Source organism: Eimeria necatrix, genomic scaffold (genome assembly GCF_000499385.1).
Source record: "Eimeria necatrix Houghton genomic scaffold, Enh_scaff35, whole genome shotgun sequence".
Lineage (NCBI taxonomy): Eukaryota > Apicomplexa > Conoidasida > Eucoccidiorida > Eimeriidae > Eimeria > Eimeria necatrix.
The window spans coordinates 92261-114106 of record NW_013655347.1 but is presented as its reverse complement, the minus strand read 5'-3'; the positions used below and the strand labels follow the sequence as shown (position 1 = coordinate 114106).

General features: G+C 48.4%; 6 protein-coding genes across 6 annotated transcripts; 4 read left to right on the top strand and 2 right to left on the bottom strand.

Moving 5' to 3' along the window:
* Nucleotides 1-418: 418 nt before the first annotated feature.
* Nucleotides 419-3474, bottom strand: ENH_00047040 (hypothetical protein; the record flags this gene model as incomplete). Its single annotated transcript, XM_013585542.1, has 2 exons — nucleotides 419-2865; nucleotides 3420-3474. The coding sequence occupies 2 exons, from the start codon at nucleotides 3472-3474 to the stop codon at nucleotides 419-421; spliced, it is 2502 nt and encodes an 833-aa protein (XP_013440996.1).
* Nucleotides 3475-3621: 147 nt separating this feature from the next.
* On the top strand, nucleotides 3622-5079 carry ENH_00047030 (hypothetical protein; the record flags this gene model as incomplete). Its single annotated transcript, XM_013585541.1, has 4 exons — nucleotides 3622-3927; nucleotides 4108-4335; nucleotides 4539-4711; nucleotides 4881-5079. 4 exons carry the CDS (start codon nucleotides 3622-3624, stop codon nucleotides 5077-5079), a joined length of 906 nt encoding a protein of 301 aa, XP_013440995.1.
* A 2590-nt stretch (nucleotides 5080-7669) lies between these two features.
* Nucleotides 7670-8755, bottom strand: ENH_00047020 (small nuclear ribonucleoprotein E, putative; the record flags this gene model as incomplete). The annotated part of the gene is made up of 4 exons (XM_013585540.1): nucleotides 7670-7691; nucleotides 7996-8120; nucleotides 8352-8441; nucleotides 8702-8755. The coding sequence occupies 4 exons, from the start codon at nucleotides 8753-8755 to the stop codon at nucleotides 7670-7672; spliced, it is 291 nt and encodes a 96-aa protein (XP_013440994.1).
* Nucleotides 8756-9700: 945 nt separating this feature from the next.
* On the top strand, nucleotides 9701-10532 carry ENH_00047010 (signal peptidase subunit, putative; the record flags this gene model as incomplete). The annotated part of the gene is made up of 2 exons (XM_013585539.1): nucleotides 9701-9868; nucleotides 10101-10532. 2 exons carry the CDS (start codon nucleotides 9701-9703, stop codon nucleotides 10530-10532), a joined length of 600 nt encoding a protein of 199 aa, XP_013440993.1.
* A 2876-nt stretch (nucleotides 10533-13408) lies between these two features.
* Nucleotides 13409-14503, top strand: ENH_00047000 (hypothetical protein, conserved; the record flags this gene model as incomplete). The annotated part of the gene is made up of 1 exon (XM_013585538.1): nucleotides 13409-14503. The coding sequence occupies one exon, from the start codon at nucleotides 13409-13411 to the stop codon at nucleotides 14501-14503; it is 1095 nt and encodes a 364-aa protein (XP_013440992.1).
* Nucleotides 14504-18235: 3732 nt separating this feature from the next.
* On the top strand, nucleotides 18236-19929 carry ENH_00046990 (hypothetical protein; the record flags this gene model as incomplete). The annotated part of the gene is made up of 2 exons (XM_013585537.1): nucleotides 18236-18719; nucleotides 18902-19929. 2 exons carry the CDS (start codon nucleotides 18236-18238, stop codon nucleotides 19927-19929), a joined length of 1512 nt encoding a protein of 503 aa, XP_013440991.1.
* Nucleotides 19930-21846: the final 1917 nt, after the last annotated feature.

The following is a 21846-nucleotide window of genomic DNA, read 5'->3' as shown; positions in this document are numbered from 1 at the left end:
TCATCGAAAGCACTGCGAATATATCCTTAAGGGCTTAGCCTCTGCGTTTTTGGGCGTTGCATACACAAGCAAAAGATTTTCGTGTGTAGTTGGCGCCAAAAGGAAAATGTCGCAAGCCTTTATCGTCGCTTGCCTTCGAATGCTGTTTTAAGTCTGTGGATTTTCCACTGCACTGTTTCCTCCACTTGTGGACACATTTGAAACTATGGGCACGAACGCTGCATGGCAGACTTACCTGTTGCTGTAATTCCTCTGTAGGTCTCTTTCCACGAAAATTGATAGAGAATCGTGACTGGCTTCCTGTTCTGGGCAAGCCTCCCAAGCTCGCCGTTGCTCACCTGAGGAGGCCGTGCCCACCAGGGGGACCAAAGCGTCGGCCAACAACAACCACTACTACAACTTCATCAAAGGCATCAACTCAGTCAAAAGGATCCACCACGAAGCGCGGTGAAAAGCCTTCCCCTAAGTCGGGGGATGCTTCATCTACAGCGCATAGGGAGAGGCGGTCTGATGCTGACTCCAGCAGTGCTTCTAACACAGCGAAGGAGCGAGGCCGCAGCTCCGGATCTGCAGGAGCAGAATCGGGGGCAAGAGGACGCTCACAGTCTTCCTCGGGTTCGCGGGAACAGAGCAGTGCCACAAGCAGGACACGAAGTACAACGTCGCCGCCTGACGGTGATGATGCAACCAGCAGCAGGGCACGACCTACGAGGGCTTCACCAGGAAACTCAACAAGCAGAAGGGAGCGCACTACCACAGAATCGTCTAGTGATGGGTCAAGAACAAGCCGAGGGGCAAGAACGACCACAACAGCTGCGGATGACAGCTCTACCTCAAGCAGAAGATCACGATCTACTACGACCTCAGCTGCTGATGACTCTGTTACAAGTAGGAGAACAAGACCCACAACAACTTCAGCCGATGAAGATTCCGTCTCAAGCAGAAGGACACGCACTACTACGCCTGCACCAGACAGTGACTCTAGCACAAGCCGGAGTTCACGATCTACTACAACTTCCTCAGCTGATGACTCTGTTACAAGCAGGAGAACAAGACCCACAACAACCTCACCCGATGAAGATTCTGTCACAAGCAGAAGGACAAGACCTTCCACAACAGCAGCAGACGAAGATTCCGTCACAAGCAGAAGGACACGGTCTACTACACCTGCACCAGATGGTGACTCCAGCACGAGCAGGAGGTCACGATCTACTACAACTTCCTCAGCCGATGACTCTGTTACAAGCAGGAGAACAAGACCCACAACAACATCACCTGACGAAGATTCTGTCACAAGCAGAAGGACAAGACCTTCCACAACAGCAGCAGACGAAGATTCCGTCACAAGCAGAAGGACACGGTCTAGTACACCTGCACCAGATGGTGACTCTAGCACAAGCAGGAGGTCACGATCCTCTACAACTTCTTCAGCCGATGACTCTGTCACAAGTAGGAGAACGAGACCCACAACAACTTCGCCCGATGAAGATTCTGTCACAAGCAGAAGGACAAGACCCACCACCAAAGCATCAGACGAAGACTCCGTCACAAGCAGAAGGACAAGACCTTCCACAACAGCTGCAGACGAAGAATCCGTCACAAGCAGGAGGACACGGTCTAGTACACCTTCACCAGATGATGATTCTGGCACAGGCAGGAGGTCAAGATCTACTACAGCCTCAGCTGCTGATGACTCCGTTACAAGTAGGAGAACGAGACCCACAACAACTTCATCCGATGCAGACTCTGTCACGAGCAGAAGAACAAGACCTTCTACAGCAGCACCAGACGAAGATTCTGTGACAAGCAGAAGGACACGGGCCAGTACACCTGCACCAGATGATGATTCTGGCACAACCAGGAGGTCACGAACTCCTACAACGTCCTCCGCTGACGACTCTGTTACAAGTAGGAGGACCAGACCCACAACAACTTCACCTGATGAAGATTTCGTTACAAGCAGAAGGACAAGACCTTCCACAACAGCCGCAGACGAAGACTTTACCACAAGCAAAAGGACACGGGCCAGTACACCTGCACCAGATGATGACTCTGGCACAACCAGGAGGTCACGATTCACTACAGTCTCAACTGCTGATGACTCTGTTACAAGTAGGAGAACACGACCCACGACAGCTTCATCCGATGAAGATTCCGTCACGAGCAGAAGGACCAGACCTCCCACAACAGCAGCAGACGAAGATTCCGTCACAAGCAGAAGGACAAGACCTTCCACAACAGCAGCAGAAGAAGATTCCGTCACAAGCAGAAGGACAAGACCTTCCACAACAGCACCAGACGAAGACTCCATCATAAGCAGAAGGACACGGATCAGTACACGTGCACCAGATGATGACTCCAGCACAAGCAGAAGCTCTCGACCTACTACGGCCTCAGCTGATGACTCTGTTACAAGTAGGAGAACGAGACCCACAACGTCTTCATCCGATGAAGATTCTGTCACAAGCAGAAGGATAAGACCTTCCACAACAGCAGCAGACGAAGATTCTGTGACAAGCAGAAGGACACGGGCCAGTACACCTGCACCAGCTGATGATTCTGGCACGAGCAGGAGGTCAAGATCAACTACAGCCTCAGCTGCTGATGACTCTGTTACAAGTAGGAGAACAAGGCCCACGACAGCTTCATCCGATGAAGATTCTGTCACGAGCAGAAGAACAAGACCTTCCACAACCGCACCAGACGAAGTCTCCGTCGCAAGCAGAAGAACAAGACCTTCCACAACAGCAGCAGACGAAGACTCCGTTACAAGCAGAAGGACACGGGCTAGTACGCCTTCACCAGATGATGATTCTGGCACAAGCAGGAGGTCACGATCTACTACAGCTTCTTCATCCGATGACTCTGTTACAAGTAGGAGAACGAGACCCACAACAACTCAATCTGATGAAGCTTCTGTCCCACGCCGAAGGACAAGCTCTACCACTACGCCACCAAACGATGATACTGTTACAAGTAGGACAGAGCTTTCAAGCTCTATTCCATTTGAAGCAGATCAGCAAACAGCTCGAAGATCTTGGCGAAGCCGCACAGATGCAGCCGGTGAATCCGGACTTAGCTCATTGACTGAAACTGCATTGAGCACTACTGCACCTGATGCATTCGTTGGAGTAACGACGAGTCCTTTTTGGCCGCAATTTGGTGGCCACAACGATGAGATCGGGCTGGCTGATGAAGAGGTGACAGACAGATTTTCCGCCGAAGAGGGTAGATGTGAGCGCGGGCAGTGCGCGTCTCCTGATTTCTTGGGAACTACACCACGGCCAACGCCAGCAAGTAAAGGCTGGGGTTCCCTGGAGTACGACAGTGCCGATTACACACACGGATTCCTCAGGGCCACAAACAGCGAGAAAAGTGACGTGCGCATGGGTATACTGCAGCCTGAACACCTTACGGACCTGCCCGATGATAGTGGTAAGCTAGGCTTTCGCAAACAAGTTGCGGCCATACCATTGGCATTATGCAGGGGAGTGAGAGACTAGACCAGCTGTGTAAACAGCTAATAAAACTCCCCTTTTGTGAGCCTCACCAAGATGTGTACACTTTTCTAGCAAATTGGAAGCTGAAGCATTCACGTTGTTTACAGACTCCACGAAGATCATGCATGGAATCCTTCCCGAAGGTATAACAGAGGCTCTGGAATACAGCGATATAGACTACGAGGGACTGCTGCCTCGGCTGCTTCAAGAAAGGCCACAACGACCAAGGAGTTCAGGGGCTCCCGCTGGGGCGCGCGGCGAAGAGGGAGAGCAATCATCAGGCGGGTCCAACAAGCCTGACGATGACTCAAAGGCAGCAGCAAAGAAACCTGGAAGCGCTGAGAGTAAAGAAGACGAGGACGAAGAATACCCTGACCATTGCGGGGATCTCGCAACGTTTGTTGAGGGCCGCCAAATCATTGAATGGGTCAGTCACCAGTATGAACGGTGCAGGCTTGCTAATAGAAAGCACAGGAGAGACTTCTCCAACAGTCATTCGCATCTTGAAGCTAAGCTCGTCAGAATGTCTCTATTTCATGCCTTAGAGAACCTGAACATGAACACTATATCAGATCTGCCTGATTCATCCCTTCGATTTGCTCCTTAGGATATTCCAATCTTCAACGGAATTGTACATGTGCTTGGTTCATCTGTCTTGCGACCGGATATCGAGTCGATCGCAACCAATATTGCTTTCTGGCAATGCACCCATCAGTTCTGCTTCGAGTGTCCGATGCTGACGCCGTTCTTGCTCAAATTCCTTGACGACATCGGCATTATAACGGGAAAGAAGCCCTTCGAATTCTCACCTCCTCCTAGCGTCCGTCCAGATTGGGTCAGGAGAATCACGTAATCCACTTGTCCTCTCTTCATGCTTGTTTTCAAAACAAGGCCATGTGACCCTAGTATATTGCCTTTCTAATTGCCCCGTACGACAACTGGGATTCAGCTGTACTGAATGAGAAAATTCAAACGGCGTGGATGTGCAATCTAGAAGCCCCTATTTCTGCAGGTGTTGTCAATTTGAGCTCTTCTCAGGTTTGCAGGGGAGCTTTCGACTACTACCCAGCAGGCTGGACGAAACAGTCTTGGCTTAAGTATCTTGAGACAATGCACTCAGCTGATAAAAGAACCATGAAAAGGAATGCTGAGCTCGTGACCAGGGCTGCTTATGAGCGGCAACAAATAGCCTTACTTTACGAGAGCGTCCGGTGAGCTGCATAAATCCGCACAGGCGCCTTTGCTGCTTTGTGAAGTGAAATTGCCCTTGGGTTGACCGTAAAATGTGTCCATTTGTACTCTTCTCCGTGGCTTCTTCGCAACTGTTTGTACAATTGCCTCTTGCTATGTGAAGATCTGTCGATCTGCTTCCTTCCACAGGTTGCAGTCAATTGAGGCAAGGCGAAGATATGATCCCTTGCGCCCGATAAGCGACCCGATGTACGACCCGAACTACAAAAACATGAAAAAATCCTTTGACGAGAAGAACTTTGAGTGTAAGGGCGAGGTGGTCAATAGAGAGCTCACGCATAAACAGATGCACAAAATTCTTCCAGCTGTCTACCCGTGGAAAGGCTGATGTCTTTGTCGACGAGGTACTACCCGCCTTGGAGTGGACTGAGCCCGGCATATTTGTGGCTGATGGAATGCTGCTTTACGAACCCGGATGCAGAACATCCTACCAACCTAAATATGTTGGCTGCGCCATGTACAGCGCCACCCCGCTTCGAAAGCCATTAATATGATTTTCTGTCTGGTTGCCTAACTTGCTGTCAATCCGTCCCTTCCTGATTTTATCAACACATTTTCAAACAAACCATGCTTGTTAGTTTGTGTCCATGTAGCTCCGTAAGTGAAAGAATCAGCAAGTCCCTGAAATCGTTGTTAGTTAACCCAGGCATAGGCAGCGCCTTTACAATGGCTGTAGTGTTTCTCCTTTCTAATGACCTTGCGGACGGTACTCCTCAGTTACTTGACTAAACCAATGTACCTAGCAGACTCTGAACCTGGCACTACTGCTGGTGTGCCCTTTAAGCCTTTTAGAATGCGGGTGCAGATGCCAGGAATTATTCATGAGAATGCACAGTTAAAGTGTGTGGCCATTTCGAAATTTAAAGACGTTTGGTCTACGGGCCGTAGGTCGGGGCGAGACTGCGTGCTCATCTCCCAAACATGAGAGACGCTGCTTGTAACTGTGGCACAAGTGAATGTTCTGTGTACATAACGCTATCACTTGTTTTGCGTCACAACTGAACCTCATTTCAGACACATTAGACTGGCTGCACATGCTTTGAACTGCACGGCGAAAGATCGAGCAGATCACCCCACATTTGTGGAGTAATGATGGCCTTCTCGCAAAGTAAGCCTCACACTTAACGTTCATTGAATGGCATCGCCATTTAAAGTTCTATATGTGAAAAATTGATCGTACAGATTAGCAACACATCCCCAAGAGAGGGTTGCATCGCCCGAAACAGGCGTCAGCCTCGTGACCAATTGTATGATTTCGTCATTCGCCCCTTATGCCGAGCATACCACGCCTTAAGCGCGAAAAACTAGAACATAAATTAAAATGAAAGTAGTTTCTAAGAGTAAAATGCAATTTCGAGGGCGAAACATATACCCTGTGCTCTCTGCTCTGAAGTAGAGAGCAACCTGGGAAGTGGGGCATCCGTTTCCTTCTACGGAACTTCCGCTTCTAAATCCTGTACTTCGTGCAAATGATACAAAAATTTGCACGAATAAAACATGAGAATCAATAAGAACCTATGCAAAGTTCGTTTTAGGGACAAGAATCTGCGTTTGGTCTCTTATTCGCTGTTGGCACGCGAGCTGGGGTGGGGCTTCAACTGAGCGGTGTAAGATCGTCGACTGTACTCGAACGGGATCACTTCTATAGGCGATCCACACGTTCACCACTACATCGACAGACAACACCACAAGTCGTGAAGATGAGACAGGCGCCCTGCCGAACCTTGAAGGGAGGCCCTACCTGCAAAGGTGGCGGCTTTGATGATAAGGGGAATCGGGCGAACAGCCCCATTTCCATCGGCGTGGGCGGGTCTGAGCGACATATCGCAAAAAGTATTTGCTGTGTTGCATGCAGTGCTTTGGGTTTGTTTTTTGTGGACTATATGGTTTTTGTGATCTGTGACGCGCTCCGTTTCGGCGGAATCGGTAACTCTTCCTTCGCTTTCCTCTTTGGGCGTTGCGGGGTACCAGTTAGGTTGTTGTTTAGCGCTTTCTCTTCACAACGAAAGCCTTCAGTAGTTATTTTTCCGTTTTTTATCATTTTAGTATGTAGTAGTACTTATTAGCTTCAGCCAGGGTTTACGACGCCCGGCATTCAATTCTCACGGAAGTCATCGCCCACAGTAACTCAGCACGCATTAATAGCAGCAGCTTCAGTGGCGATTCAGAGTTACTTGATAACTCTAAGTAGCACGACCATGGCTGCAGAGGGCTCTGCATCACCTGTGAGGGGAAATGTCCGCGTTGGGGCTGTTGCCGTTTCCCCATAAGCGGATATCCCTACACAGTTTCTACAGAAGTAACCGGGACAACAGCAGCTCCTAAGCTGCTTTTGAACATTGCTTGTAGCGGGGAACAGCAACTCTTCCAAGGATGTAATAATGCCTAATTGTTGGATTGCAATTATTTGTTCATCTCGTCCCTATTCAACTTTTCAACTTTTGTCTGCATTTGCTGCAGTTCAGTGCAAGGCAGCCGTTGGCGCGGAATTGCTGGAACTGGGGAGAGTCCCACAGGAGGTGAAAGCAGATGTGCAGCAGCCTCGAGCTGGCGATGGTGGACTGCCGCTGCTCATTCACTTAAATGAAGAAGCAAAATGCTAAAGTTTTGAACAAAAGACCGCTGGAAAGCGCGCCCTCCTGCGTCTGTCACCGTAGCGACAGATCAAAATAAAGCAGTGCGACTAAGACGATGCACAAGATATCGCCCTGGGGTGGTTCCCTCTGTAGATCTTTCCTCTCTCCAAGCCCTCCCGTGCCCCCCACCGGACTCTACTGCATGCACGCATGCATGCAACTGTGCGCATTCATATGTGTGGCTCCAGCCACGCATGCAGATTAACACACTAAGTGCATGCATGCAGTGCATGCGCTCCAGCAGCAGCGCTCTGAGCCCGCCTTGCTGCACAAATGCTGCGGCTACTCCGTGTTGGTGCTGCCCCTGCGCACAAGTCCGCAGCAAAGCAAGCGGGGCCTTCAGCAGCAACCACTGACACTGCTGCAGCGCAGCAGGTGGACTCCACCGAATAATAAATCCTTCAAGGACTTTAACAGGACTTAACAGGATTTTAACAAGATATTTAGTGCGCTGTTCCTCTTGAATGAGAATATTCACTTCGTCTAAACATGACTTGGACAAATAAAGCTAATTTAGTTTGTCTCAAAACGACTTGAACACAGAAAGCTGCAAGTTCAACTCGCTGGCCAAAAGAGTGCAACTTAGTTTTACTTCGACTCAGTCTTACGTGCTCATAATTAAAGAAATGTTTTCTCCCTTCAGCAGAATCCTGCCGACGAACACTCGGGTGTTCTTCTTGAGGTGAATTTCCTCCGCGTCGTCCAAAACCATATTCATGTATTCATCAAATCCCTGAAAAAAACAAACCCTAAACCCTAAACCCTAAACCCTAGGCCTTAGAAGTGCAGAAAGTAACAGCAACACAGCAGCAAAACTTCTGCAGCAAACAGCCGCACTTAAAAGCAGGCTAGATCTCCATGAAATACTACTACTACAAGTTCAGAAATGTCAAAGTTCATCTGAAAAAGACCAAACATTTGCTGCATAAGTGGACATGAAGTGAAGCAGCAGCTCATGGCTCACCATAATGCGGCCTTCAATGCGCAAGTCCGGCTGTTCGTACAGCCAAAGCTGAACTCGACTCTTGTTTGTGAAAAACCTGAAAATCAGGTTCTGCAGAGGCAGCAGGCAGCAGAACAAGGTTTGGAATGAAGCCGAAGGCAACAGAAATTCATAAAATAGCCACAAGTCCCCACAAGGATCCCACAGTGCATGCAGTGTACAGCCCCTGCACATTCTCTCTCCTTCTATTGTACTCTGTAGTCTTCACATAAAACATGAGAAGAGCCACAGAATTCAGCCTGGGTGATCTCGAGGGAGCTGCAGCAACCCGAGTGTTGTGGCACTCGCGTGGTAAAGTATTGCAGCCTTACAATCGGCTGAGTCATAATTTTTTGGAGCTTCTTGTTGCTCATTTGGTGCGTCATTTTCGTGAAGAGGAGTGTAGAGCTCGGGGTAGCGCGCCGGCCAGAAGATCTTCTGCTTAACGATACAGCAGAAGCTGTAGATTAGAAAAATTGACAAAGATGAATGTTCAGCCCACGAGCCGGCGTTCTGCAACTCCGAACTGGCTGCAAGTGGTGCAGCCGCCACGAAAAGCTGGCCTGAAGGGTTGGCGCTGCCCCTCCCGGCTTCCCCTAACAAACAAAAAAGATGAATAAGAGCCTCCAACGCCAAAAAAGAGAAGCAGATTCAGGAAATAAGTCCGTAAGGATTGGTAGGCGGGTTTCCCTGAGGCGGCGCATGCACCGGCATTCACAGGGTGGCCAGGAAAGGAAAGGTTGAGAAGGAGAGTCGAAGGAAACAAAAAATTCCTCTCCAATTTGCTACAATTCGCGTAAATTAGACTTATGGAATTGGAAAATTCAACCTTTTCCAGTCAGGAAGCCACACGAGCACTCCCAACGAGGGCTGGTGGGGTGCGTACCAGCGGAGCCGGCTGCTGCTGCTCCTGCTGCGTTTCCGATCCGGGGTATATTCAGACACGGGGAGGGGCTGATATTTGTTTTCAAGTGGATTTATTGAAACTCGCACGCTAGAACATTAGTCAAGTTCTTAGCAGCACGCGCCGCTAGTGCCTGAAACGGCAGGCCTCCAGTGTGTAAGCTGCAATGGCGTGGGCGTAGAACTCAGCGGCTCTGCGACGTGTTCGGCTGCGCCTTCTACGCATTTCGTTCTTTTCCTTTCTTCCAAATTCACTGATGTTTGGTGCTTGTTGAGACGGGGCTGGAATAAGAATGTTTACGTAGCTCGCGAGCTGCTGGCGGTGTAGGCGTAGACAGCCGAGGTGGCAACAAGCCGGAAAGGTCCTCTTTTTGGCCTTAACTCACCTCTGTTGGGATTTTAAAGTCAAAAATCTTGCAGCGGCAAAGATGGAAAGCTATTTGAACCGCGCAAATGCAGTTTTCTGCGCACTTATGGTCAGCCTCAGTGTCCTGGCCATCGGAAACGTCATATCCTCCTACTTCCTCATGGGCCCCATATCGGGATCCATAGCCGTGAAAGACGTGTACGGCTTCAGTTACAACTACGCCTTGAACGTGAGCATTGCCTAGAAGAGTTTATCAATTCAATTCTGAATTATTTTGCCGCAGCTTCGCAGAGTGGCCTGCGCAGGAACTTGCATGCGCTGGCCCGGTGCAGTACTCTGGTGTTTCTGCTCCCCTTGGGGAGCTATTTATGTTGTTTGAATCCGCGCTGATTAACATTTGTTTTGCGTTTGTTGGTGAGGACATTCTCGCTGTTTGCACTTGATGCTTGTGCTTGTTTCAGGGGGACCAGGCAGTTTTGTCTTTGGACATAAAGGCCGATCTGCGGGGTTTGTTCCAGTGGAACGCGAAGCAGGTGTACCTGTTTGTAGTGGCTGAGTACGAGACGCCGCAGCACCCGACGAACCAAGTGGTGGTGTTTGACCGCATCATCATGGATGACGGCGTCGCTGTGATTGACTGGCCAAACACTCCCGCGAAGTACCATTTTAGAGACAAAGGGAGGGGCCTGAGGGGCCGCGAAGTGACGGTGAAGCTGCAGGTTGTCTACCACCCCATTGTGGGCCGTATGTACACCCAAACCATCGCCACCAACACCTTCCGCATGCCCGGCCAGTACGACCGCGTCACGCACAAGCAGCAGCAGGAGCAGCAGCAGCAGCAGGCGCGGGAAGCAGCAATGGCTGCTGCTGCCAGGCCGGAAGACATTGCATAGCCGCGGCTGCAGGCCGCGCCAGCCAGCAGCAACTGCCTCTGCTCTTGCCAACTCAACCTGCTGCCTTTTGTTTGAAGTCAAGGCCCTCTAGCTGCACCCGAAGTGTCTTCAACACGTGCTGCCTCTTAAGCTAAAGCTTTTATGAACAGAAATAAGCCAAAGCTTTGCTGAACAGCAAACTTCCCATGACCCCCCGCAGCCACATGAAAGGCTGGAGTGTCTTCGTAGTGAGACTTCGCCTGGTGGGGTTGGGGCCCCGCTGTCAGTGTGCAAATCATGTACAGTCTTTTTCTTACGACTTGCATTCTCTGGTGTGGACAGGAAGCAGCTTTTGCTGGTCCTTCGCTTCAGTAGAGGCCGCAGAAACTCTAGCCTGCAAGTCTAGAGGGAGTGCTCTGGTGGTTTGTTGAGAGGGGCTCATTAGAATGTGCTTAGAACTAGAAATGCTGAGAAATATGCCTCCAAATTCACAAAATGAAATACTATTTTGCATTCTTTTGGAGAAAGAGGCTGCCGTCTTGCCCCAGCCCGCCCTCCCAAGTGGCCAAATGGAACAACCCTCAGCGCCCAGCAGGGAAAGCCTCAGTGGGGTGGCCGCATTATAAAGCCAGATGAGCACTACAACTCAAATACTGGATGTTTTTTTTTGCTACAGTTTATTGGGCAAGTATTTGTTATTTAGGTAGAGCTGAGAAGGTGATATAGAGCAGCAGTGTATGCGTCTTCATTCAAGCAGTGCTGTGTCTACAGCACTGCTTCAATGAAGGCGCGCTTCCTCTTCCCAGTAGGAAGACAGCAGTGGAAAGTGGCCATCATTTGACTCCAACCCCCTCACAAGATGTGGACTGAGTAAACTGAGGAGTGCGAGTGAGTTTTTTGCAGCTCGAAAGCTTCGCCCAAAAAGTTCAACCAAAATGCGTGTTTGCAGAATAAAGTTTACCATCAGCATGTTCCATTTGGGTAGGTCAAAGTCGCGCCGAAAAAGCCGAGGTACGGAGCAACAGCTTGGCAAAGGGCAGGGGAAAAGGGTGAAATCTATGACCATCAATGACCTGCAACAGGTACCTTACCGGGCACTCTGCGCCGCAACAGGCCTGTCTTTCATGCCTTAAGGTAAAAATTAACGTTTGATACCTCCTCTGAGGGGTAAATGCCACAGCAGATTGAACAAAGCGCGGCCTTGCTTGCACTGTTTGCTCAGAAATACTGTTTACGCGCAGCGTTGTGCTCTCTGATAGCATTTCAATCGAGCTGCGAACTCTGGACGCTGAGCCGCATGATAGCAATAGACGCACTTGCTACTTTAGAAGATGGATTTGTTGCTTGTTGCACATATTTCCTTGACTTCCTAAGGTGTTCCTCGAGGTAGATGGTGAATCCGCTGAAGGCCGCGGCACCGAGCCTCCGTGAGCGACCAGACAGGGAACCAGCGTACCCCAGTTCAGGTGAAGTTGCTCAACTTCGGTGACCCTAGTGTGATTCGACAACCAAATTTTAAAGATAAAACAAAGGCAGCGATAGTTTGAGAATTCCTCGTTGCGGTTTTCATGTCTTGTGCAGGAGTGCGTGCCGGGTGCTCGTCAGTGGCGGGCAGTCGACAGGCCAAACCGTAACAAAACTGAAGAGACTAATATATTATTTATGCATTTTTAAGCTTCAAAACTTGATGTATGATTGAAGAAAATGAATGGTTTGATAAACAAGAAATTTCAACAGAAACACTAAGGAACACATGCGCCCTGAAAAAGCAAATCGGTTTATTTCGCCGGTCTGGCTTCCAGGCACACAGTAGGCTTGACTGATGTCTCCGGTGTGTTCCCTCGTCACAAATCTTCTTTTGAAATGTTTAGATTATATCTACATTTGAAAAAGTAAGACTTTCTTGGCAAGTGTTTTACTTTTTTCTGCCGTCGGCAGCGCGCTCCATTAAGGAGCCGTGCTTTCAGTAGTTCTGAACGGCAGAAGACAGTCCCGCCTTCGACTGCCTTTTTGGAGCCAACGTTGAAACGTTGAGGCGTAAATAAAAAGAAACCTGGAAAATTATCGCAGGCAATTTGGATGAAACATCTTTCTTTTGACGGGCCTCTTGAAGGGTCACAAAGCCTCCTTTACCTGTGTGTCTTCGAAGTGTTGCGCAGTTTTTAACTCCCACAAGCAGGAGAATAATATCCTTTTCCCCCCCCCGCTTTTCATAAAATTTCCCCCCAATGTTTCGTTTGTTTATTCCAGTGCTGCGAGCAAGGCACGTCTCATTTCTGATGAGCACCTGCCATGCGAGGTTCCTGTTTCTTTTTACTTTTATTGTCCTTAGCTTTCTCTCTATTGACTTCTGCAAATCTTTGTCTTTGAAGCATGCTCATGGTCTAGGGCACACCAACGCTGGGGCCGTGGCATTAGGAGGCTCAGTGGAAAACTTGCAGGAACTTGACCCAGCTACTAGTACACCGCCGGTCGCCGGGCCCGTTAAAGAGCAAAAGCTCGAGAATTTTCCCGACATGAATCCCAAAACACCTCCAAGTAAACCACGTTACCCTAAACCTTTACGCGCAGTGGCAAGAGTCTTTGCCAGCAGGTGGCTGAGCGCCCGAAGGCGAAAGAGGCATCTGGCCCTTCAGATCTGTCACTGGTACTTGCGAGACCGGCATAAGCATGTGACTGCATCGAAGCTTTTAATCTTTTTGCCTGATGCGAATGAGGATGGGGCTAACGAGTTCAATAAAAAAGTGCTTACGGGGGGCTGCTGCACCATGCGTAAGTCTTCTCCAAGGTTCAGGCCGGCAAATTGAATGATTACAGGAAAGCTAGCAACCATCAGTCGTGCCAAATAGTACAACACTATCCACCCTCTAGATGAAAATAGAGCTCTGTAGCAGGAGATGAATGTTCATACCCACCCTAGTTTTGGTACGAAGAAATGTGCTTCTGTCCGATTTCTTTCAGCCCGGTTCCGCCGCCAGGGAAGTGAAGTGCTTGCTGACACCGATCCAAGTCTATCCAGAAAAGACATACAAAAGGCATTCCGGGTCAATGAAGCGTTTGACGAACTATTTGAGGAGATCCACAAATGCGAGAGTCGAATTAATAGAAGGCAGCCTCCGAGTTTTTGTATTGATGCGTTCGTCACCTCTCCCCTGACTGTTGGTCTACAAACCGCCAGTATATCGACGGTACAGATGGGCAAAGTAATGGCTTGCAAAAGCGCCCACCAAGATATAGTGGAGAAAAGCCGAGTTACGTGGTTGGTTGATCCCATGCTACGTGAACAATTGTCCGGCCCGAATGAGACTGGCACGGAATTAAACGAATTACTTGCTCGCCTCCACGAGCTTTACGTGAATATGCAAATAGCGAGAACTGCAATAGATATCGAGACCATGGCAGCAGGAGAAGCTTGGTGGACCCCCTACACCAAAGGTGAGCTGGAGACCATCTTGCAAAGGAACCGTCTAGGGGCCCCAGGACAGATTTCGTCTGACAAGTATTCGGCTACAGGTGAGGAGACAGCTGCGGCAGAAGGGACGGAAGCAGGCGAAGCTGCAAGCACTGCGACAAACGCGGATCAAAGCACTGTAGTCCATATCGGAGACCCGGAGGTGATACCTTTAACTGCAAGAGCACGGGCACTCAGAGATACAATTAAATATGTGGAAGGACCGCTCCACAACCGCAATGACGAGGGAGCAAACGCCGAGCGGCCTGATCGGGAGTCGGGTAAACTCGTAAAGCTTAGAGGGAAGGTGATATTACACGTGCTGTGCAAAACAGAAGCTCTTAATACGGTTTTGCTCGTCTCTCACAAGAGGATTCTGGAAAAGTTGCTACGGGAGCGCGTCTCGCCAGCAAAGCTGAAATATGCCATTTTATCATGCGGAGTAGAGCCGAGCTTGACGGTATTAAGTCCGAAGACGCCTCTGGAGTCGATACGGCAAAGCTTAGGTGATTTATCACAGCTGCCAGCCTGGAGAGAATAGATGTGGGAAGCGAGGAAGAGTCGATGCGTTATGGGGAATGTGAAAGTCTTGTAGATCGTGGTTGAATCAAAGACCATTCCGCCGCATCTGATCATCCTTTGACTGTACGCTAAGGACTTGACCTAGATGTGTTTTAGTCAAGATATTTTGGGTCTCCTTTGAGGCAAGAAATGTTTTTGAGTGTTTCAAACAGGAGGCCATGAGAATGACAGCTTTGGGGGGTTTTCAGGTAGCTTGACAGCTATCATGCTTGTGGGCTACCCCCCAGTGTTTTAATTTGATTGTTTTATCCCATTCTTCTTCTCCTTCGTTGTGGTTGTCAATCGTGCGTCCTCTTGATTGCATACATCTGCTTAAAGCCCAAACGCCCTCGAGAATCTCGCCTTTGGTTTCTTTCTTGCCAAAAGCTTCGCGAAAAAAAGGCACGGAAAGCTGGGTGTAGTCGGACCGAGCCATTGTCGCATATGATCACCGGGGTGTATCAGAAAAACTCCTACGCAGACGATAATGGCGAGCTAAAGTAGCACCGGAAAACTATAATTGTCTTTTGCTAGTTGACTATTCTACAATGAACTCTACAGCCGCCACACTTAGTTGCACCGGATACAAAATGCTAAATCGACAGATGCAAATGACGCCTGTATAGCTTTACTGAGATGGAAAGATAGTTCTTCATACAAAACAACTAGCAATATACCTTCAAGTTTTCTATAAGTTGCCCCTGACTCGGCAGCAAAGGAGCCTGGACAGCAATTTCCAAGATGGCAAGCATGGAAATTAAATAATGTGCTTCCATAAAAAAGCTATCCACAAATGCTTCCTTGACTGAGGTAAGATTTTGTCTGGCGTGTTTTGCCTTTGCTGGTACATGCTGTGCCAGTGGACATGAATCTGATTGTGTGGCTTATCATTGTCTCGGTCCGTTGATTCGGCTCAAGAAGCCCCTCTGTTTAGTGACTAAATTGTGAATTCTAAATTGTTGCATACTCATGTACTTAAAGGCACATTAAAAGCAGGGACGAGGAATTTATCTACAAACCTGCGATCGAATGTAAAGGCGTGAAATCTGCTTCGAAGGTTGTCACTCCCGCTTCTTTCGATTTATTTTAAACTCACATCAACTTCATTTAATATTCTTCAGTTTTTATCTCTGCTTGTGCTTCAATTCGCTGCAGTCACGCAGAGTTGGTGGCGCTGTGCCATGAGAAGCTGATAAACGAATTCTTGCTTCATTTGCGCTGCTTGCACAATGCGCAAAAAACAAGAAGTCATAGGGCAGCTCCGCACAGCCAGCTGCAAGATCTCTTCTACAAAGCGTATGCTGTTTTACTCTTTCCTCTCACTGTGCTCTATCAGATAATATTATTTACCTTTATGGGGCTCGTGGGGTAGCGCCTGAGTTGCGCATAATTCAGCCATCAGCTTTTCTGGCCTTCTACTTCTGCAAGACAAAGTTACATAAAACCCGACTTACGTGCAGTGCACGCCGCTGTGAACCACTCTTGCTGCAGCAAGCATCATTTTTGGGCCCCATCAACACTTTTAGAACTTTGCTGATTTGCAGAATATTAGATCAGATGCGCGTTCAAAATTAGACTGCGGTAGCTGCAGTAAGTGGCATTAGTAGCGCATCCAGTGGCTCCCGGCATTTCGTTTCGTCGCAGTTTGGGACAGAGTTGGTACAGGCATAACAACAGGCATATTAAAGTGCACCTGCCCAGCAAATTAGCAGTTAAAGCGCAGTTATTCAAATTGGGTGAAAGAAGGTGTTAGGACAAAGGCAAAATAGGCTTACTCGGTCCTTTTGGCGACACTGCTTCAGAGTTGTCTTGCTGCTAGATCTATTTACATGGAGGGTGAAACGGCAGCTCGAGACTCCTGTGTTATATCGCATTGTAGCGTAATGCAGCATTGCCCTCTTAGAGCGTCAAAAAATAGTAGCACAAGCCGTTGCTTATTAGGTAAGTACCCGCGGAAGCTTCTTTTGGTTTGTGACAATTGAAGCCAATCTATCACAACTCTCCTCCACAACATTACCAGAATCAATTGACATTAACTTTTGCAACAAATTCCGCAGAGCGCGAGCCTGGGCCCACCACACTGCCAAGTCTTCAGTGCGTGCCTGTCCAGTGGACCACAGAGTTGCAAGGTTCAGCTTACGCGGCTATCCCGACATCGATTCTCACTCTTAAAGTTCAACTGGAAACAAGTGTAGTGCTCGAACAACCTTAAACTCATGTGAGTACTAAAAACCCTTAGATGAGAAGCCGTAAGCATTTTTTGTGGAACAGCGGTCATTTCCAGGGGTTGAAATCTAGTACTCACAAACGAAGAGGAGCCTACTGAACGCATTGACCTTATTGAAACAAATGCCCAGCACTACGATATCTAATAAAACAAGTTATTCAGTGTTGTGCTTTCTCCGTACGCACGAGCGTGCGCAGACGGTCCCATGGTGTGCTATGGTGGCGCAAGAGCACGTTCGCGGCAATCCAAAGACCGTAATGCTCGAAAGTTGCCAAAAACGCAGCCTCGTGAACTGTATTTAATGTTTAAGCATCTGTTTTTGTTGTTTTGCGCGGCTGTGGCGCTGTTTATTCAGTAAAATCCGAAGTCTCGAGACAACTAACAGTTCGCCCACACTCCGCCTCTTGGAGCTGAAACAATTACTTTTGTGGAGAAAAAAAACGCTCTAGGAGCATCCAAAGCCCACCGTGCAGACGTGATGATCAAATACGGAGCTACAGGTTCGAAACAGTGGCTCGGCGGGAATGTTTTGCTTCGACTGTAGCTTTCTCGCATCTGTCTGGGGCGACGCCCCCTACATCCTACTTAAATGCTTCAGGATTAAGTGATTCGGTAGGCGGAGGGCTCTTGCATTTATAAAGAGGGCGGAGAAGGCAAAGCTTGGTGTCCTTTGGTGAACAGCAGCAAGTGATTTTGCTGCTCGGTCTTCCCCGTTACCTCTTTCCCCAAGAAAAGCCCTCTGGGCCGCGAAAATTTTGGCGAAAGTCTATCAAAAGCCTTAAAACCCTTAATGGGTTTAATGTTCATAATAACGGCGTAGGGTATGGAGTTGTTGTTCATGGCTAAGTCTTGCCCCGGTAGGCTCCTGTCTCGTGGGAACGCTTTCAGAGTACGAGGGTGTGTAGCTCAGCCTTCCGCTTGAAACTGTTTAAAAGGTGTCAATGAAGACTATACCTAGGCACAGTACGGTTAATTTTGCATTAATTAGTCTAGCTGAAAATGTTTACATCTATTTAAATGCTTCAAAACGAGTGCCATTCACTTGTGAAGCCTCCATTTTCGGCGCACCCTTGTGACCATCCGCGGTCCCCAGGAGGCCCATTTCCCTGGGCGCTCACTGTGGGATTTATCAGTTTCGGTTTCAAGACACATTAAAAAATTCAGTACTCAGTGGTAGCATTGTCGCCTCTGGTGTTCATTTTTTTAGTGTGTGCAGTCGACAGTGTCACGCGACACCAGGGGACTCATCGACCCGTGGCGACCCCGGCTCACTGCACGGAAACGCCATTAAAAGGTGCATAGGGCAGGTAATTAATTGAAGGTGATTGGCTCTAAATGACATTTTAATGAGCAGACGACAGAACAGGAGTGGTCGCGAGGTGACTGAAGGCGAAAGCATGCCGTGTTTGTTTCGAGCCTTCCAAAGTTGAAGAGCAGCAACACCCGACATCTTCCGTTCTGCATAATTCTGGTTATGCACTAAAAATGGAGTCAACTTGGGCTTCTTTTGCCCCGCGTCTTGGGAAACGCTGGCTTCTCCTGGGCGCCCGTGTTTCAGCTGTATGGATTCTTTCGGTGTGCCTAGCTTTACCCATTGCTGTAATTGACCTCAGCTGGCCGTCGACTCCACAGACTGCTGAGGCCGTCAAGCTGCCCCCCAGAGGATCAGTTTCGTATGGAGGCTCTACAGAGCAGCTGCTGGCGCTTGAAGGGGCGGAGCCAGAAAATGAGTCTACAGAGCGAGGCAAAGGCAAAGCCCGCCACCGAAGACGCAGGCCAGCGGTCCAGCTCTATCTACGGAAACTCTTTAAAGGCCAGACGATTGCAAATAAAAGAAGATGGAAACGTCTCGCCAGCGAAATATGCGACTGGCATGTTTTCGAAAGGCACAGTTTTGGAGCGCCATCAAAGCTGCTCATTTTCTTGACCACTGCAGGACAAGAGCAGTCTGCGGGCTGCTGCGGTATGAGTAAGCATTTTAGCATCTTTCATATTAACAAGCCTAAATCCCCCTTCTTTTCTTCCTAATCATTTGCGGAAGAAACAAGCACAAGTTGTTTAGAGAGATGCAGTGCTTGGAACAGGTGAAACTAGTAAAGTGTGCTAAATTCATGTACAGGCTTTTTAATATTTGCACCTGATGAATCTCAGGAAGCCGGAGGAACCAAAGCGTTGAAATCGATCCCCCACTTTCCACCCAAGCTGAGGACGATGCACTGGATCTCAATGGAGAGCTTTTGAAAATGGTCCAGGACGTGCAAAAGTGCGAAAAACGCAAAAATGGAACAAGACATCCATCATTTTGTATTGACGCTTTCGTCAGCTCTCCGCTAACGGCTGCCATACAAACTGCCAGCAAAGCGACCGCCATAGTGGGCAAAGATATTGCATGCAAAGATCCTCACTACAGTGAGACAACCAGAACCCGAGTGACCTGGCTGCTTAGTCCACTGGTGCGTGAACGAGTAGAGGGTTTAGCCGACGTGGGAACAGAACTTCAGGAGTTGCTGAAGCGTCTAACTCGATTTTTTGAAACTGTACAATTGGAAAGGACCGTTGTTGATACGGGGGCCATGGCTCCGGAACAACCTTGGTGGTACACCAACAGCGAAACTCAACTGCGGGATGCTCTTGAAAGAACTCGTGAGTTGTTCTCCGACACGCCATCTTCAGAATCTGGTGAAGCAGCAGCAGCGGGGGTGACTGCAGAGCCCCACGAGGGGGATGCAGGCCTGGCCGCAGGCTCCAGCGCTTCCAGTGTCGTCGCAATCGGGTATCCAGATATTCTTCCTCCATCTAAAGGTTCAAAAGCCCTCAAGACAGCACTTGACGTGGCAGAAGCACTTCTGCTCAGCACCGTTGACTCAGGAACGTCCACTGAGATGCCTCCTCGGGAATCAGAGGAGGAGGCACTGCTCAGGGGAAAGATACTGCTGCAAAGTTTATGCAAAGCAGAGCAACTAAGCACCGCTTTGATCACAACACACGAACGATTTTTGAAAGTGCTTTCAAGACACAGCACTGTTGGCTCAGCGACCATAAAAGTGGCTATGTTGACCTGCGGTCCAGTGCCTACTCTGCATTTTCTGGAGGGGTTGCAGGACATCAGTGGGAGAGGAAGAAGCAATAGCTCCTCCTCAGAGGACTCACAGGAATCTGGCCAAAGTGAATGGAGTTGAATTCTCTCGCCATGCAAAGCAGAAATGCGGTGAAGCTCCTGAGCCCAGCTATTTAGGAAATCAATTGACACTTCCATGGAAGATTCATCTTTGTAAGAAACTGAAGAAAGTCATGCAGAACATGCAATTGTTTTTTCCTTCATTATCGAAAGACATTGCAAAATGTCCTCTGCCAGCAGGCTTAAAATGCTTGTTGGAAGTACATTGTCATCTATGCACCTAGAGACATCGACAATGCCTATAATGAGTAATAATACGCAATAAAACGCGGCATTTCTTTCTTTCTTTTCCTGACACTGCTTTTTGCTGCAGACACAGACCATGCACATTTATTTGTAGCTGAGTTACGCTGTTCACGCCCAGTGGTGCCCGCGCCCTAAAGATACTTATATGCAAACGGTTAGACCCGCTGCAGTGCACTCTTTGCGGACCGTGACTGTTTAGCCGCTAATTCCCTACAAAATAAGACATACTAAACATCTAGAAATGCAATAGTCTAGCAGTGAAATATCTGCTTCTCAAACTGAGCCTTCGGCCCATCCATGAAGCCACATATTCGCTTTTGTGCGCGGATATGGAAATCTTTCACGAATGTGATCAGTGAAACACTTCTTTCGATCCCAGTATAGGGGGGCCTTCATCTTTTCAAATTTGCTTTTTATCCCGAGTAATCCTCCATATTCTACCGTGGGATTTCGCCACTTGCCCCGTAAGGCTCGAGCCAGGTAACAATACAGCAGCAGGTTGCTTTTTCTTCTTTCGGAAATTTTCGTTAAACCCCTTAACTTGCTCTTTGTGATAGCGCTGGTGACCGCAGCAGAGGACAATTGAAAAACTGTATTCTTTAACAAATGCATCTTCAATTTTTCACGAGTATTTATTTTCGTAACAGTGGATACTACTAGGTGACAGGCTCTCCCGTTGTACATGGCCAAATGCGTTCACGAATGAAATTCAAAATGAGCATTAAGATATTCGGGTTTTGACAGAAAGACGGACGGACGTGTGGGCAAGACAGGTAACCTCTTAGCTCGCTTTCGGGCCTTAAGTTCTAGCTGGCCTGATAATAGAGAAACTTAACTGAAACTCGCCGCTGCATGGTGCGTAGGAGGACAGGATTTTCCTTTCTTTTTAATCTTATGACTGAGGGATTGGTCTCAACGAAAAGTGTTGCTCCGGTGGGTCTTTTCACAGCAAAATGCCTGCATGCCCAAGCACTACTTTGTTTGTGTTAACATACGTCTGTGCTCACGCCTTGGCCTAGCTGATTCCCCGTGAAATTATGGACTTCTATGCCAATGCTGTGCTTTCTTTCTCGAAATTTCCGTCTTATTGACGCTCATTCTTGTGCCTGTTCCTGGCATTTCAGATTACAAGTCAGGGTTGCGGTGCTTGCTGAGTTGCAAACTAATGGCCCGTTAAGTTCAAAGTCCAAGCTTGTCTCTGTGCCAATTGCAGGCAATTAGCCTTTCCTTTTATAATGACTTTGTGCCATATCTTCCCTCACATTTTTGGTTTGTTTATCTTACGCCTTGGTGTAGCATTTCTCTCTCCCGTTCTTCTGTAAGCCGGTAGGCGTCAAAACCCTTGAATATACTTTTAAAATGTGTGCATTTCGAGAAGATGAAGGAAAGTGGTGAATGCTTCCATTAGATAGATATCATGTTTCGAATCATTTTACCAACTTTTAACCCTTTCTCTGCGGAGCTGTTACGGCAAGTGGTTAAAAATGCAGTTTTCCGCTTTCTTTTCGTTCCTTCAAGTTCCCTTTTGTTCTTTGGATATTGCATCGCTTCTTATTTTGAAGTCCTGATCAAGCTAGAAGAAACTGCAAATATCTGAGGTGGTGCACAGCTGTGCAGGCGTCATCACTCTGTCGACAACTCAAGCCTTCCAAAAGGCACTCGGCACCGGCAC